Source organism: Panthera tigris, chromosome A1 (genome assembly GCF_018350195.1).
Source record: "Panthera tigris isolate Pti1 chromosome A1, P.tigris_Pti1_mat1.1, whole genome shotgun sequence".
NCBI lineage: Eukaryota > Metazoa > Chordata > Mammalia > Carnivora > Felidae > Panthera > Panthera tigris.
The window spans coordinates 110,565,916-110,581,363 of NC_056660.1; the positions used below are offsets into that span (position 1 = coordinate 110,565,916).

Genomic DNA, 15,448 nt, shown 5'->3' on the forward strand with positions numbered 1-15,448 from the left:
ATATCACATCTTCTTTATCCATTCAGCCATCCATAGACATTTGGGCTCTTTCCATACTTTGGCTATTGTTGATAGTGCTCCTATAAACATGGGGGTGCATGTGTCCCTTCGAAACAGCACACCTATATCCCTTGGATAGATACCTAGTAGTGCAATTTCTGGGTTGTAGGATAGTTCTATTTTTAATTTTTGGGGGAACCTCCATACTGTTTTCCAGAGTGGCTGCACCAGCTTGCATTCCCACCAATACAGATTTCTAAGCTCCTTCTCTACATAGCTTTCTCTTCTCTAGTATGCTGCCTTGTAAATTGTAGCCACCTTGGGCTCCCTGAGCTTATCTCCCTACCTCATCAACTCAGAAAAATTAACAGGCTCTCCTTGGATCACCACCTCCTTATCCTGTGATCCAGGAATTGTAAAAAGCCTGTGTGATCATAGTGACCACTTCATTTTCCTTCTATGAAGGAAATGATTCATAAGGAAGGAAATCATTCATTCAGGGATGATTGTCCTGGGCTGCCTGTTGCCCAACATCAAAGACAGCTGTTTCATTTTTTTATATTATCTTACCAATTGCCTACAATAAAGCAAAACTTTTGACTTGTTAGACTTTAATATAAATTACTACTTTCACTACTTCTCTGATAATGCTAACTGTAAGGAAGGCTAGGAAAAGTAGTTTTTATTCCAGGCATTCATGGTTCAGTTACAAATCAGGACTTGTATTAATTTTTTTTAATGTGTTAATGTTTTATTATTTATTTTTGAGGGGGGGAGGGGCAGAGAGAGAGGGAGACACAGAATCCGAGGCAGGCTCCAGGCTCTGAGCTGTCAGCACAGAGCCCTACACAGGGCTTGAACTCACAAGCTGTGAGATCATAACCTGAGCCAAAGTCTGACATTTAACTGAATGAGCCACCCAGGCAACCCACAAATCAAGACTTTTATTACAAAAGAAGAAGCAGAGAACTGATATTGGGAGATGACTATTAATCTACTTCAGTATTCCAGGGTTATAGCTATTTTCTCTTGATCCATGGAAGGTATCATTCCAACTATTTTCTGACCTCCACTGTGCTGTTGAGAAGTCAGTTGTAATTCTATGTATCATTCATTTACAGGGCTTGGTCTTTTTCTCTAACTGCTTTTCCATTTTTTCACTTCATTGGTGTTGTGTACTTTCAGGGTGATGTGTCAGAGAGTGGATTTCATTTTCCTTATTCTTAGAATTCACTGGGATTCCTGAGTCGTAAGCATTCGTTTTTTATCAATTCTGCAAAATTATCAGCTATCATTTCTTTGAACATTTCCCTCTCTCATTCTTTCTTTTTTTTTCCTTTCAGAATTGTATTTAGTCATATGTCAGACTTTCACACACTTCATCCATGTCTCTTAACTTCCACTTTATCTTTTCTACTTCTTATTTCCCTAGGCCGTTATCTGAGTAATTTCTTTAGATCTATTTTTCATTTCACTTAATCTCTCTTTAGTTCTAATTTACTATTTGACAACTTCATGAGGATCCTACTTGTAATTATTTTTTAAAATTTATTCATTCACTTTGAGACAGAGACAGAGACAGAGCACATGAGCAAGGGAGGGGCAAAGAGGGAGGGAAAGAGAGAATCCAAAGCAGGCTCCGCACTCTCAGTGTGAATCCCAACATGGGGCTCAAACTCACAAGTTTGAGCTGTCAGCACGGAGCCTGACGTGGGGCTTGAACCCACAAACCATGAGGTCATGACCTCAGCCAAAGTTAGACACCTAACCGACTGAGCCACCCAGGTGCCCTTAACATCCTACTTTAAACTGCATTCCTCCAGAAAGGATTTGCGTTTGCTTCCACCAGCCACCTGGTTTCATCACTTATCCATTAGTACTTTCAGCTACATTCTCACCTTGGGTTTCTGGGATAATACAGGCAGTGTGAATTCTAACCCTAAACCTGTGTAAAGGATGGTTATGAGTTCTCAAGGGAAAGGTTGTTTGTTGTTTTGTTTTGTTTTGTTTTGTTTTTGCCATCCAGAGCCAAGGACAAGGCAGATAAACTTCTCTACAACCTCTTCAATGAGTTGGCTTTGTCTAATTCACTCTTTACTAAGGGTATCACTTTTCAAGGACTCAGCTTTATGTGCAGTTTCCAATACAACTTTGCATAGGCCCAGACTTTATCTCCTTTCACTTGAATGACCTGCTAAAACCATACTCTAAACCACCAGTTTAGACATGAGCTTCTATAATTGGAATTTTTTAGGATATCCAGCACACATGTTGTCAGATAGCTAGGATGCATACTGTCAGAAATGAAAAAGGAGACTTGTTTTTGATCTAACAATGCTGAAACTTCAGAAAAGCTTCAACTGCACCTTTGTAAAGGCAAACAGAATTGTGAGTGCTCTGAAGTTTGGGAAAGGAACTGTAGCATGACATCACTAACTCCAATCCCAAGATTTCTTCCAACAAGCTTGCTCAGTGACAACCATGCCTCAGATTCTTACTAATCATTTTTAATATCATTCATTGACTCTTCAGCAAGTGTCCAAACTACCCAGGTTGTTTTGAATTTATTTGTTCCATACATATTAAGGTACATAATTATATAAAGACACTTGGGGAGGAGTGATAGTTACAAAGATATCATTTAAGAGATAACTAGCATCACAAAACAGGATGTGAAACATATAATATTTGTTTAGATATATATAGTATAAGCAATTAAAAAAATGGGAGTCTACAGGAAAAATAAAGTCCCAATCATACAAGAGAGGCTCATAAACTTAAACATGAAAAGTTAATACAATATACAAGGATCAAATGAGTTATAAAGAATCAAGTACTCCTGATACCCTAATGGCTATCAGATACATGGAAAATGAACAAAAAAAAAAAATCAAGTTGATGCCAAGTTTAAACCTGAGGAAACCATGGTACCACTTTTAGAAACAAGAAAATCCAGGAGGGAAAAGAAAGATAGTTTGGGGAGAAATGAATCCAATATAGATATGGTAAGTTTGAAGAAACAGCAAAACAATAAAGTGGAAATATTAGCAAAATGTGGAGATCAGAAAAATGTCAGTTCAGAACTAAATATTTTGGAAGAATATCCTCTAATACCCTCTGTGGTGGTAGTCAATATAGAAGAGCAGCACACTTTCCTCAGGAAAACAGGGAAGAGTAGAAGGCTTAAGAAATGAACTTTAGAGGATGCTGACAGGGAAAAAGGTAGGAAGATAAATTATTAGTAGAACAGAAAAGTGTTTGGAGGTGAGAAGAAAACAGTGGTGTGACCAAAAAGGTGAGAGTGTTTCAAGAAGAAAAAGATGATTCATGGCATCAAATGCAACAGAAAATCAGGGAAAATAAGGACTTAAAGAAAGCCACTGAATCTGACAACTAGGAAATAATTGATGTCCATCAAAAGCAAGGTTTTATTGCTGTGGTAAAAACAGAAGCCAGACTCAATATGTAATGAATCAAATTTTAATTTTATTCTTCAAGGTGTTAGGGTGCTTCCCTATCACTGTGACTATATTCTTTGTTCCTTCCTCCAGATGAAAGAAAATAGGTGCCACATGGCAGCAACCCTCTAAGCTATGAGTTGTAACCCCTTCCACTTACAACAACTCCACCTGGTCAAAGGACTGGAGCCAAGAGTCCCAATTATCACATGGATATCTACCCAATAGATTTCAAAACTTGACTCAGTTGATTGCCAACTCAGCTGCCACTGTCTTTGCCATAACCCACTTCTTTCCGTGACTTTTGGTAGCCACAGGCAACCAAGTCATGGCAATCCCATCAGCCTTGTATAGGCTCACTCCAAGGCCATAAGAATAGCCCTAGCAATATTTTTATTGCAATTCTGTGTTCTTTTTCTCCAAAAAGGGTCCTGAGATATGAAAGCATCAAGCTGCATAATACCTGGATCTCCCTATATTAACCAGTAACTCATCCTCTCCAACATCCTAACATAGCCATGTTTGTAACATCGCCTTACCTGCTCCACTAATGTACAGACTTTGAGAAAGTCCAATATAGCCTCAAAAGATGAAAGCTGGGAATTGCTAGTCTACACTTCGTTTCCCCAGGATGGAACAGAACTACAATACAGGGGTGCCTGGGTGGCTCAGTTGGTTGCATCTGACTCTTGATTTCAGCTCAGGTCGATTCCAGGGTCGTGGGATCAAGCCCCACATCAGGTTCTGTGCAAGATTCTCTCTCTCTCTCCCTCTCTCTCTCTCTCTCTCTCTGCCCCTGTCCCCTACTTGTGCTTTCTCTCTCTCTCTGAAAAATAAAAAGAGCTCCAATACAAGTATCTCTCATTTAACATAGCACAACTTTAAAAAGTGCTGCCAAATCTGCAGAGATTAATTTTTTTCTTAACTACAGAAAGAGATATGTTATACAGTTCTCTTTTGAAGCTCTAAATGCCATGTTTATTCTTTTTTTTAAGTCTTTATTTACTTGAGAGACAGAGAGAAAGAATGAACAGCATAGGGACAGAGAGAGAAGGGGACAGAGGATCTGAAGCCAACTCTGTGCTGACAGCAGAGCCCAATGAGGCACTCAAACTCACAAACCTGAGCCAAAGTTGGAGGCTTAACCGACTAAGCCACCCAGGTGCCCCATCATGTTTTTTCTTGTATTTAATGGAACATTTATACATGAAGAGCAGGTCTTTGTTGTATTGCTGCCAACTTCTTACCTAAACAAATGAAGAACAAGGCACAGATACCCTCAGAATTTTCACAGGCAGTATGCAACAAGAGCAGAGAGTACCTCCACACTGAATGTATTATCCAGGGAATGAAGTCAGGATACATTGAAACAACTAGGACAACAGAACTAAAATTAAAGACCATGATTCGGCATTTTTGAATGAGACTCCAAAGGTACCATGAACAATTAAATTTCATCATGAAAACTCACTATGCCCTGTGTATTTTAAATCTTATCCCAGTAAGTCCTTACAATATGTCTAAGATAAGTTACTCTTGTTCCCATTTCCCAGGTAGGAAAATTGAGGCAACAAAGCACCACACGCAAAATCACCAGTGAAGAAGTGGTTTACCACAGCCTTTAGACCATCATTCTAATTCAGGTAATCTGATACTAATCTGGACTCTATTATATCATATGGCTTTTAATAAAAATTGAATGTTCATTCAATAAATACTTTTAAAAAGATAGAAGCCCCAGAAGTTTATATAATTTCAGAAAATATTCTGACACCACCACATACTCTTTTTGGAAAAAACAATTTTCTGAACTCAAATCTATCAAAAAACAACAAGGAAGATTATTGATGACAGAATTATCCATAATAAATCTTGTTTTTAAAGGTTTTCACAAGGCGTCATATGCTTTAAAGATTTTAATAATACTGTTCAATGTAATAATTAGTAGCCACAAAGAAATTATTCAGAGAAGCCCAAGAGATGCTGCCTGAAATGTATATAAATAATCTATGGCTTAGTTTGTAATGTCCTAAGACTTTGGAGTCATTCATGTGAAACAGCCCAATACCTAGCATGCATTTTTATTGTAGCTCTCTCCTAGAATACCAAGAACCATTGATGTGGAGCAAAAAACATTGCTGTATTAGTGCCCCATCTTCATCTCCATACACTAGTTCGGTCCAACAGAGGACCAAGTAGCTTACCCTCCATTAAACCAGGGCACATAATGGCTCCAGATCCTGGAAATGCTGGACCCTAAGCTCCCTCTGCAGGAGGTTGGGACTATCAGACTTCAAAGAGAACCTGATAATCATTTTTACTCTTGGACAAGAGGGACATATAGACTATGTAAAGCCACTGGACACCTGTAATCTATATATTGCTATCTATTAGATGAAAGCTACTTGTGAAGAGAAAGAACCTTAACCAAAGACAGTGTGAAAGTCAATCTAAGGCAAAACTCATTTTATTTACTGCTTTGAGTTATACATTTCACAGGATCATTAATTCTTTCAATGCCATGTGTATCCATACATTTAGGTAAATAAGTCAGGAACTCATGGAGCAGGGATTTAGTGTTTGACTCATTGCTGTATTCCCCTGACTGGGAAGGTGCCTGGCATATTTTAATGGAGGGAGACCATTAAAAAACAAAACAAATAAGTAAAATATGTAGATTGTCAGGTAGAGAAATGCTATATGAAAAAGTTAAAAAGGGGAACAAGAATGGGAAAAGTCATAATTTTAAGTAAAGTCGCCATTTATGAGTAAAAATCGGTAAGGAGGTTGTCTTGAACAATTGGTAAGAAATATTGTGCATAGTAGTAGAAGAGTAAAAAGTAGTCAAATCCTGGAAATTCTTTGAAGGTATAGCTGAAAGAATGTAGGGGATGAGAGAAAGGGAGATGTCCAGGATTATTCCAAGATATTTCTGCTGAGCAAATGGAAGAATGGAGTTGCCCTTAACTAAGATGAGGAAAATATGGAGGAGCAGGAGGGAGTGAGGAAGAGATCAGGATCTTAATTTTGGACATGTTAAGTTTGAGATACCTATTATGTGTTCTGGTGGAGCTGTTGAATGGACAGTTGGAATCTGAGTCTGGAGTTTAGGGGTCAAGTCCAGGCTGGAGAGAGAGAACTGAGAGTCATCAGTATGTAAATGGTATTTAAGGCCATGAATCTGGATGAGCTCACCAAAGGACCATAGAGACAAAAGAGAAGGTCTGAGAACTGAGCCCAAACGCTTTTTGATTATTTAAACCACAAAATCATTATATCTCCTGCTTTCCCTTTGTTTACAGGGCTCACTAAACTATTATTAAGATAAAGTAATCAGATAAAATAAATTCATAATGATTGTCATCCACTATTCTTCCACAAAGCTATAAATCAACTGTCTAGTGATTCTTCCTAGGTCATCTTCAGGTTTCAAAATTAAGGTAAATAAACTGTTGTTTTGGGGGCACCCAGGTTAAGCGTCTGACTGTTTGATACCTGTTCATGTCATGATCTCACAGATTCCTGAGTTTGAGCCATACATTGGCTGTGCACTGATAGCATATAGCCAGCTTGAGATGATTCTCCCTCTTTCTTTGCCCCTCCCCCACTCACACACTCTGTCTCTCTCAAAATAAATAAATAAACTTAAAAAAAATAAATCCTTTTTTTTTTTAAACACTTATTCATTTTTGAGAAAGAGAGAAAGGCAGAGCATGAGTGGGGGGAGGGGTAGAGAGAGAAGGAGACACAGAATCCAAAGCAGGCTCCAGGCTCCAAGCTGTCAGCACAGAGCCCAATGTGGGGCTCGAACTCACAGACCATGAGATCATGACCTGAGCTGAAGTCAGACACTTAACAGATTGAGCCACCCAGGCGCCCCAATCTGTTTCTTTTTTTTTTGCCCATAAGATTTTAAAGAAAGGTGGCTCAGTCAGTTAAGTGTCTGACTTTGGCTCAAGTCATGATCTTGCAGTTTGTGGGTTCAAGCCCCGCATCCAGCTCTGTGCTGACAGCTCAGAGCCTGGAGCCTGCTTCAGATTCTGTATCTCTTTCTCTCTCTCTCTCTCTCTATCTCCGCCCCCCCCCCCCGACTCATGCTCTGTCTCTCTCTGTCTCAAATATAAAAACATTAAAAAAAAATTTAAAAAAACTAAACAAACATTAAAAAAATAAAATAAAATAAAATAAAATAAAATAAAATAAAATAAAATAAAATAAAATAAAATAAAATAAAATAAAGAAGGGTGCTACATTTATCTGCCTTCTGAGAGGTTTCCCAAATAACCACTTGTAACTAATCGATAGCAACTATTTCTCAGCAATCCTAGGATGAATGACAATATATTTACACAAGTTTTTTTGTTCCTTTGTTTTTTTGTTTTGTTTTGGACAAGTTTGAATACACCACAGCTTTAACTAGTTTTACCCTCTTCTTTTTTAGTTTGGCTTTCATCGCACCCATTGTAAGTACATACTTCAGGTTATCTGACTTCAGGATTACTTTTTTCAGAAAAGAAGAAAAGTTATTATAATTCTTTGCCTTTACAGAGTCATCAGTTATCATCGTTTCCTAACAGTGTAGGAAGAATATGTAGGCAGTTAGGACACTAGCAGGATAGTAGGACATTTTCCTTGTTTCTATATTTTTGCTTTTTATTAAAATGAAAAGAATGATTTCTTGTTGTCATCTTGTAACATAAGTTTCCTACATCACCAAAGATTTCTTGATCATTTCCTTATGCATTTCTGCTAGTAGTTTTACTAACATGGGCCAATTTCCATTTAGGGCCCTTTAATTTATACTTTGGCAAAGAGTTCACAGAATAAATTAGCATTACAATAACCAGAATAAGAACAACAAAAACAAAAGGTATAGGCTCCTATTTACACATAAGGGAGCAAATTCCTGTCCACATATTCATATCTTTAGGGATGGTCTGAAACTAAAATAGAGGAAAAAAGGGACATTTTATATACTATAGAGCTATAACTTTTGATAATGACTAAAGTTTTTTTTTTTAATTCTTAAGATAAATAGCATATGTTATTCAATACAATTCCATTGCCTAAAATAGTGACTGTATCTCCACTACCAGAACTCTTAAACTGAACTTCTAGTTCCAGCCATGATGGAGTAACAGGTACTGGTCTTACCTCAAACAACAATAAAACTGGACAAAACACATAAAACAACTGTTTCAGATACTGGACAGCAGATCAGGTCAATTTTATCAGAAATAAAAAGGCCCTAAATATACATGCACTTAATAACAGAGCTTCAAAATGTATAAAGTAACTACTAACAAAACAGAAAGGAGAAAAAGACAAATCTAAAATTATAGTTGAAGATTTCAATATTCCTCCCTCAGCAACTGATAAAAGAAGTAGACTAAAAATCAGAAAGATAAGAAACCTAAATACAGTATCAACAAACTTGATCTAATTGTCTTTTATAGAACACTATATTCAACTTCAACAAAATATTTATTTTATTTTTATTTTTATTTATTACAGAGAAACAGAGAGAGTGTGAGCATAAGAGGGGCAGAGATAGGAGGAGACACAGAATCCGAAGCAGGCTCCAGACTCTGAGCTGTTAGCACAGAGCCCCACGCAGAGCTTGAACTCACAAACTGCGAGATCATGACCTGAGCCGAAGTCAGACGCTTAACCAACTGAGCCACCCAGGCACCCCAAGATATTTTTTTTCGAGAATACTTATTTTCAAGTATACACATTCATTTTAAGTTTTTTTCAACATTCAATAAGATAAACCATATGCTGGGACATAAAACAGGTCTCAGCGGATTTAGGACCGAAATAATATATTCTCTGAAAATTAAATAAAAAATTGATAATAGTAAGATATTTGGAACCAACCTAAATAGTTGATAATTGAACAACAAAAGAAATCATAAAGGAAATTGGGAAATATTTTTAACTGATTGAAATAATACTATTTAAATTTGTGGCATACAGTTAATATGGAAATTTAAAGCTTTAAATGTTCATATTAGAAAAGAGGAGGGATGCCAGGATGGCTTAGTTGGTTCAGTGTTCAATTTCGGCTCATGTCATGATCTCATGGTTCATGGGTTCCAGCCCCACATCTATCTCCCTCTGGATTCTGTGTCTCCCTCTTCTCTCTCTCTCTCTGCCCCTCCCCTGCTCACACGCAAGCTCTCTCTCTCTTTCTCAAAAATAAATAAACATTAAAATTTTTTTTAAAATAAGAGATGAGAAGTCTCAAGTCATGACCTCAGCTCCACCTTTCAGGAGCCAGAAAAATAAAAGTTAATAGAAAAACTGCTTCTTCTACTCATAACACTTCTGACACTACCTGGAGTTAGGCCACAGCTGAAGGGCTCAGTGCAAGACTGTCCCTCACTTCAGACTCCAGTCACAAGTCTGAGCCTCTTCTACTTCTTACCAACTGGCTGTAAATCAGGAATTGCCACAACCTCTTTCTTGGGTCTAATAATTTGCTAGAATGGCTCACAGAACTCAGGAAAGTGGTTTACTTGCTATTATCAATTTATTATAAAGGATACAATTCAGAAAGAGCCAAATGAAAAAGATGCATAGGAAAAAGTATGTGGGGAGGAGTGCAGAGTTTCCATGACTTTTCTGGGTGCATCATCCTCCCAGGACCTCAATGTATTTACCAATTGGAAAGCTCTCCAAATCCCTTTGTTTAGGTTTTCATGGAGGTGCCAGTATACAGACATAATCGATTAAATCATTGGCCACTGGTGATGAACTCAATCTCTAGCCCTTCTCTCCCTAGAGCTCAGAGCTGAAAATTCTAATCCTCTTGTCATATTGTTAGTTTCTCTCAGAACCAGCCCTTTTCCTCTAAGAGGCATCTCATTAGCAAAAACTCAGATGTGGTTGAAAGGGGGCTTCATTATCATAAACTCAGGTATGGGGGTGTCTGGCTGGCTCAGTCAGTAGAGCATGCAACTCTTGATCTTGTGGTTGTAAATGTGAGCCACACGTTGGGTGTAGGGATTATCTAAAAATAAAATCTTTTAGGGCCACCTGGGTAGCTCAGTTGGTTAAGTGTCTGACTCTTGATTTTGGCTTAGGTCATGATCTCACAGTTCATGAGTTCAAGCCCTGCATCAAACTCCATGTTTTTACAGAGCCTGCTTGTGATTCTCTCTCTCCCTCTCTCTCTCTGCCCCTCCCATGCTCACTTGCATGCACACACACACACACACACACACACTCTCTCTCTCTCTCTCTCTCAAAATAAACAAATAAACTTTTAAAACATCTTTTATTTTATTTTTTTAATTAAAAAAATTTTTTAATGTTTATTTTTGAGAGAGAGAGTGTGTGCAGCGTAGGAGCAGAGAGAGAGGGAGGCAGAGAATCCGAAGTAAGCTCCAGGCTCTGAGCTGTCAACACAGAGCCCAAGGCGGGGCTCGGACCCATGAGTGGTGAGATCATGGAAGTCAGATGCTTAACCAACTGAGTCACCCAGGCACCCCAATAAAATCAGCAACTTTGATGAAATGAATAAATTATTTGAAGGAGGCAAATTACCAAAATTGACACAAGGAGAAATAATGGATGTGGATATCTCTTAAATAAATTGAAGGAAATTGAATTTGTATATTAAAATATTTCCACAAAGAAAATTCCAGGCCTTGTTGGCTTCCCTGGCGTTTCTTTATTGTCCTTTCTTTTTTTTTTAAGTTTATTTTAATTTATTTTTGAGAAAGATGCAGAGAGCAAGTGGCAGAGGGGCAGAGAGAGAAGGAGACAGAATCCCAAGCAGGCTCCACACTACCAACACAGAGCCCTATGCAGAGCTCAAACCCATGAACTGTGACATCATGACCTGAGCTGAAATCAAGAGTCCAACACTTAACCGAACTAAGCCACCCAGGCACTCCCTCCCTGGAATTTCTAACAAACATTTAAGGAAAAAAGAAAATCAATCTTTCAGAAAATAGACGAAGAGAGAACACTTCCCAACTCATTTATAAAGCAACGTAACACTGACACCAAAACCAAACAAGTACAATATAAGGAAAAAAAAAAAAAGGACTAAAATTCCTCCTTAACATGAATGTCAAAATCCTTAATAAAATATTAACCAACCAAATCCAAAACAAAACATAAAAAGGATCAAGTGATATTTAATCTCAGGAATGTAAGGTTGATTTCACATTCAAACATCAGTTAATATAATTCACATTAACATAATAAAGAAGGAAAATCCTAAGAACATCTCAGTCGTTATGGGAAAAACATTTAACAAAATTTAACATCTGCTTGAGCAAAGAGAAAGGGAAGAAACCTTCCTCAGTGTAATAAAAGTCATGTACATAAAACCTGTAACTAACATCATAATGGGAAAAAGCTGAATGTTTTCCCTCCAGTACAGGAAAAAAAGCAAGGATGTCCATTCACTCTCACTACTTCTGTTCAACATTGTCACATGTTCTAGTCAATGCAATAAGGCAAGAAAAAATAACAAAAGGCATAAACATTGGAAAGGAAGAAGTAAGACTATCTTTATCTGTAGATGTTATGATTGACTATCTGGGAAATCCTAAGGAATATAAAAAAAGAAGGAAGAAAAGAAGGAACAAATGAAATTAGGAAACCTACTAGAATAAATTAAGTGAATTTAGCAAAGTCTCCGAATGCAAGATCAAGATAGAAAAACAAACTGTACTTCTGTATATTAGCAAAACCAACTGGAAAATGATATTTAAAAACAATACTATTTATAATGCATCAAAAAAACAAAATACATAGAAACAAATTTAATGAATGACGTGTAATACTGGTATAAAATATTACAGACAGAAATTGAAGAAGATCTAAATAAATGGAGAGTTTATCCTCATGTATTGAAAGACTTAATATTGGGGCGCCTGGGTGGCTCAGTTGGTTAAGCGTCAGACTTCGGCTCAGGTCACGATCTTGCGGTCCGTGAGTTTGAGCCCCACGTCGGGCTCTGGGCTGATGGCTCAGAGCCTGCAGCCTGCTTCCGATTCTGTGTCTCCCTCTCTCTCTGACCCTCCCCCGTTCATGCTGTCTCTCTCTGTCTCAAAAATAAATAAACTTAAAAAAAATTTTTTTTAAAAGAAAGACTTAATATTATTAAGACATCAATTTTCCTCTAACTGATATATAGATTTAACACAATCCCAATTAAAATCCAAGTAGACATTTTTTGTACAAGTTGAATCCTTTGATATTGATGTAGGATCAACAAATACCCAAATGCAACAGGTAAGAGGCAGACTTATATCTGTTGAACCTACTACAGGGAACAACTCTTAATTTCCCTGGAGGAGATGAGTTGCTAAAAGTAACAGGAATTCTATTAGAAAAGTAAATTATGTATAATAATCTCAGGTATTAATTCCAATCAAACTTAAGATAAAAAGAGGGGCACCTGGTTGGCTCAGTCAGTCAAGTGTCCAACTTTTGGTTTCAGCTCAGGTCATGATCCCATGGTTCGTGAGTCCGAACCCTGCCGGCTCATGGAACCTGCTTGAGATTCTCTTTCTCTGTCTCTCCCTTTGCCTCTCACCCACTCGTTCTCTCTGTCTCTCTCTTAAAAATAAAATAAAAACTTAAAAATAATTAAAATAAGATAAAAAGTATTACAATACTGTAATAAAGAAATTACGTTTTCCTTTGTTTCTCATGTCTATTTAATAAGTACCAAATCAGGTAAAGCCCTGGTAAAATACCAGATAATGCCACTTTATTATTGTTGTTGTTGTTTTAAGAACAGGACAATCAAGAATTTTAGTGGTGTACCTCTTCCAGGTTGTACATATCTTATGGAATAGAAAAAGTCTGTACCAAATAAAAGGCACTATCAGATGGAACAAGGAAACTGGAAGAGTGCTGGGAGTCGTTCAAAAGAATAAAAGGATTATTAACTAAGTGGAATTTAAGTGAAAACAAAAGAAAAAAGAATAAAACAATTTAAATAACACTTGAATATCATACAATCTTCAGATATTTTATAAATGTTTTAAATGCTTTTACAGCTAAGAACATACTTTTTAAAAAAAATTTTTAATGTTTATTTATTTTTGAGAGACAGAGACAGAGCATGAGCGGAGGAGGGGTAGAGAGAGAGGGAGACAGAATCCGAAGCAGGCTCCAGGCTCTGAGCTGTTAGCACAGAGACTGACGTGGAGCTGGAACTCATGAGCCGTGAAATCATGACCTGAGCCTAAATTGGATGCTTAACTGACTGAGTCACCCAGGTGCCCCAAGAACATACTTTTAATCATGTAAGGGTAAGAAGAGCTTTTAAAACAATGGGTCAGATATTTCATTAAGAACTCACTTCAGGAAGCCTGAGCATTCTAGGAGATAAAAGAGACTTCAGGTTATGTGATTAGCAAAGAGCAAATATCAGAGTATGTATAGTGTGTGTCATATGACAGGATGTGTTACGTAACTCAGTAACCATGGCAAGTAAAGAAGCAGGCGGAGAGGTAACTTCATAATTCTAAACTAACAGAATTCTTAGAAGAATACAAAACACTGAATGGTTTGCTAACGAAACAAAGTTGGATGATGCTAATGCAAGATGCATGGCTGTCTTAATAGCTCATGTTACATTTCTATTGTACATAAAATAAGAGGAGACTTGCCAATTTGTATTTTTAAGATTTAAAAGAAAGAACACTACCAGAAAAAAATCTGTTCCTCTTCCAATTCTTCCCCTTAAAATGGCCATCTCCACCCTAAAATCAGAAACCAAGCCAGTAAGACCAGAAATAAGAACTTAATTACATGCTGCCAAAACCTTGACTGTATTAGCGTTAAATTATATGTAATAATATGTTTTATATAAACTACTAAATGATAAACATGCAGGTCAAGCCAAAAGATTTGCTTCAGTGCTGTCCTCAATTTCAATCCTCTTAAATGACCTTCATGATATGTTTAAATGCTGTTCCAGAATATTTAGTGTGGAACCAAATCTTATTTCACGCTTATCAAGTGTAATTGTTTGCTCAGAAATGTTTGGTGCTATTAGACATTGGGATCTCGTTTTAATACACAATTAGAAACTTTTCCTTCTATAATTATAAAGTTCTGAACCAAAGCTAAGAATGACCATTGATTATACATGACTAAGACAACACAACGTCAAATAAAATTATCTGACTTAATGTAAGTTGCAGTTTTATTAGAATGTACCAGTTGGGCAATTTCTATAACTTAGTGTTTAAATTAAGAAAACATGAATAATTTAAAGACTAATAAATTTTTAAAAATTTCGGTGAATATACACATAACTACACAGGATTTATGGTGTATCTGTAGGATTCTCTAGTCAGCATTCGTTGTGCGTGTAATATTAATAAAAAGGATTTTTTTTTTTTAACCATACAATGATTCTGGGATTTCCTGAATTTTCAGCTGCTGCATTTTCTACTCTACACCTGGCAGGTTCTTCTTCCTTTCAGTTTGTGCATTTCCTGTATTCTAAAAAGTAAATAGAAACAGGACCTTAATTGAGGAAATGGTGAGTCTTTGGCTAAGGAAATATAGCCACAGATAAGTACTTATACTTTGCACCTGGGGTTTGTTTTATACGGGACACTCTTTAGCAAAGTATTCCTCATGATCATCATGAAACAGAACTGAAGGTGGCTTTTGTATGGACTCTTTTCTCTCTTGCCTAACTCATCAGCAGTAATTTAGAGTTTCTCTTAGATTATGTTGTCTATTCAATATATGTATGTTGATATATATATAGATATATATATAGATATATGTGTGTGTCAATATGTACACTAGTTCAGCATACATTTAAGATGCCTGAAGGAGTTGAATGTACAACTGGGAAGCACATGGATCTGACTAGATAATTCAAAAACAAGTCAGTGGCACAGCCAGGAACAGAACAAGAAAGTTGCTATATCCTATCTTGCATTTTTAAAACCATGTCATACTCTATTGTGCCCTAAAATAATAAACTACCAATTCAA

The 15,448-nt window shown here is 36.9% G+C and overlaps 1 protein-coding gene across 23 annotated transcripts in view; it reads right to left on the reverse strand.

The window, feature by feature from the left end:
- The window catches only part of CDKL3 (cyclin dependent kinase like 3), a 99,922-nt gene that overhangs the window by 40,409 nt on the left and 44,065 nt on the right, over window positions 1-15,448 (reverse strand). For 2 of the 23 annotated variants that reach the window (XM_042984141.1, XM_042984156.1), the window contains exon 11: window positions 14,140-14,194. The exons of 17 other annotated variants lie outside the window; for them this stretch is intronic. In XM_042984141.1, the coding sequence (XP_042840075.1) occupies window positions 14,175-14,194 (20 nt within the window). In that variant the 3' untranslated portion in view covers window positions 14,140-14,174. Of the gene's footprint in view, window positions 1-1,016; window positions 1,274-4,618; window positions 4,706-14,139; window positions 14,195-14,622; window positions 14,943-15,448 lie in introns of those variants that run through there. 4 more of the 23 variants (XM_042984148.1, XM_042984109.1, XM_042984118.1 and 1 more) reach the window with 4 other exon arrangements.